This window comes from Nicotiana tomentosiformis, chromosome 2 (assembly GCF_000390325.3).
Source record: "Nicotiana tomentosiformis chromosome 2, ASM39032v3, whole genome shotgun sequence".
Taxonomy (NCBI): domain Eukaryota; kingdom Viridiplantae; phylum Streptophyta; class Magnoliopsida; order Solanales; family Solanaceae; genus Nicotiana; species Nicotiana tomentosiformis.
In genome coordinates this window covers 40,456,671-40,458,623 of record NC_090813.1, presented here as the reverse complement: position 1 = coordinate 40,458,623, position 1,953 = coordinate 40,456,671, and the positions used below count along the sequence as shown (strand labels likewise).

Here is a 1,953-nt window from a genome sequence, read left to right as displayed (position 1 = left end):
ACAGGCTTAACACCATTTGGTGTTTGGCCTACAGACCCAAAAATTTCATGTTTCGCAAGTGACGTTAATTCTGCCTGGATAGCGTCGTCAAATTTTGGCCAATCATTTCTCTGTCTACATTCATCAACAAATTTTGGTTCAAGATCCTCATCTTGTTGCATTATTTCAACAGCGACATTATAAGCAAAAACGTTATCGATAACAATATTATTTTGATTCCATCTTTATCCCGTTGAGACATTACTTATTGAGATCTCTCATTCTTATCATTTTCAGGTACCTGAACCTCCCTTGAGGTTTTATCATTTGTTATGTCTCTATGCTCTTCTTGAGTCACTACCTCCATATTATGATCACTTTGATCATTTTCTCCTTTTCTTTTTTGAGGATTTTTATCCTTAGAACCGATTGGTCTACCATGTTTCAAGCGTGGTTTAAACTCATTTGCTTTAATTGATTGTCCTACCAGGATATCAACTCGAATTGGAGCATTAGAAGCTGGAATATGTGACTTAGTCACCTTTGGTAGGTCAGTGAATGTATCTGGCAGTTGATTTGTAATATTTTGCAAATGAATTATCTTTTGAACCTCTTGATCACATTGATTTGTTCGAGGATCTAAATGAGATAGTGATAACACATTCCAATCTATCTTGTTTCTCAGCTGCTTATTTTCTCCCCCTAATGTTGGGTATACTGATTCATCAAAATGACAATCAAAAAATCTTGCCATAAATAAATCACCGGTCATAGGCTCCATATATTTTATAATAGAAGGAGATTCATACCCAACATATACCCCAACCTTCTTTGGGGATCCATATTTGTGCATTGTGGTGGAGCAATTGGAACATATATCGCACAACCAAAGATTCTAAGATGGGAAATATTTGGCTCCTGACCAAAAGCCAATTTCAATGAAGAGACTTTATGATAACTTGTGGGCCTTATCTGCACAAGTGCTGTTGCATATAAAATAGCATGACCCCATACTGAAATGGGAAGTTTTGTTCTCATAAGCATTGGTTTAGCAATTAATTGGAGGCGTTTGATCAATGATTCTGCTAGACCATTTTGTGTATGAACATGAGCAACCTGATGCTCAATTGTTATCCCAGTTGATATACAATAATCATTAAATGCTTGGGATGTAAACTCACTAGCATTATCAAGACGAATTGTCTTAATTGCATAATCTGGAAATTGTGCTCTTAGCTTTATTATTTGAGCCAACAATCTTGAAAATGCCATATTGCGAGTTGATAGTAAGCACACATGTGACTATCTTGTAGATGCATCTACCAAAACCATATAATATCTGAATGGTCCACATGGAGGGTGAATGGGTCCACATATATCACCATGTATACGTTCCAGAAATGTAGGGGATTCCACCTTGTAGGAGAACATGCAGCGTAAGAGAATTCCTTAAATTGAAAAATCTTTTGGTTCTTCATTGAATGTCCATGTGAATTCTCAATTATTTTACGCATCATAGTAGAACCAGGATGACCCAACCGGTCATGCCAAATAATAAAATTATCTTGATTAGTAAACTTTTCATTTACTACGGCATGCGTTTCAATCCTGCTAATACTTGTGTAGTATAAGTCGGAGGAAAGAGCAGGTAACATTTCAAGCACATATTTCTTATCAGACATTATTGTAGTAATATAAAGATATTCAATCTTTTCATGATTTGTAGTCTCAATATGGTAGCCATTTTGGCGAATGTCTTTGAAACTTAATAAGTGTTTTTGAGATTTACTACAATATAGTGCTTCATCAATAGCCAAATTTGTTCCTCCTGGTAGTAATAAATTGGCTCTTCCAGAACCTTCAATTAATCTTTTACTACCGGATATTGTATTAACATTGGCTTCTTTCATTACCAAATAAGAGAAATATCTCTTATCTCTTAAAATAGTGTGTATTGTAGCACTATCCAGAAGA

The 1,953-nt window shown here is 35.2% G+C and overlaps 1 protein-coding gene across 1 annotated transcript; it reads right to left on the bottom strand.

Annotated features, from left to right (window-relative positions):
• Positions 1 to 244: 244 nt before the first annotated feature.
• On the bottom strand, positions 245 to 1,251 carry LOC138904659 (uncharacterized). Its single transcript, XM_070193165.1, has 2 exons — positions 789 to 1,251; positions 245 to 696 (listed from the first exon to the last, which is right to left on the bottom strand). Exons 1-2 carry the CDS (start codon positions 1,249 to 1,251, stop codon positions 245 to 247), a joined length of 915 nt encoding a protein of 304 aa, XP_070049266.1.
• Positions 1,252 to 1,953: the final 702 nt, after the last annotated feature.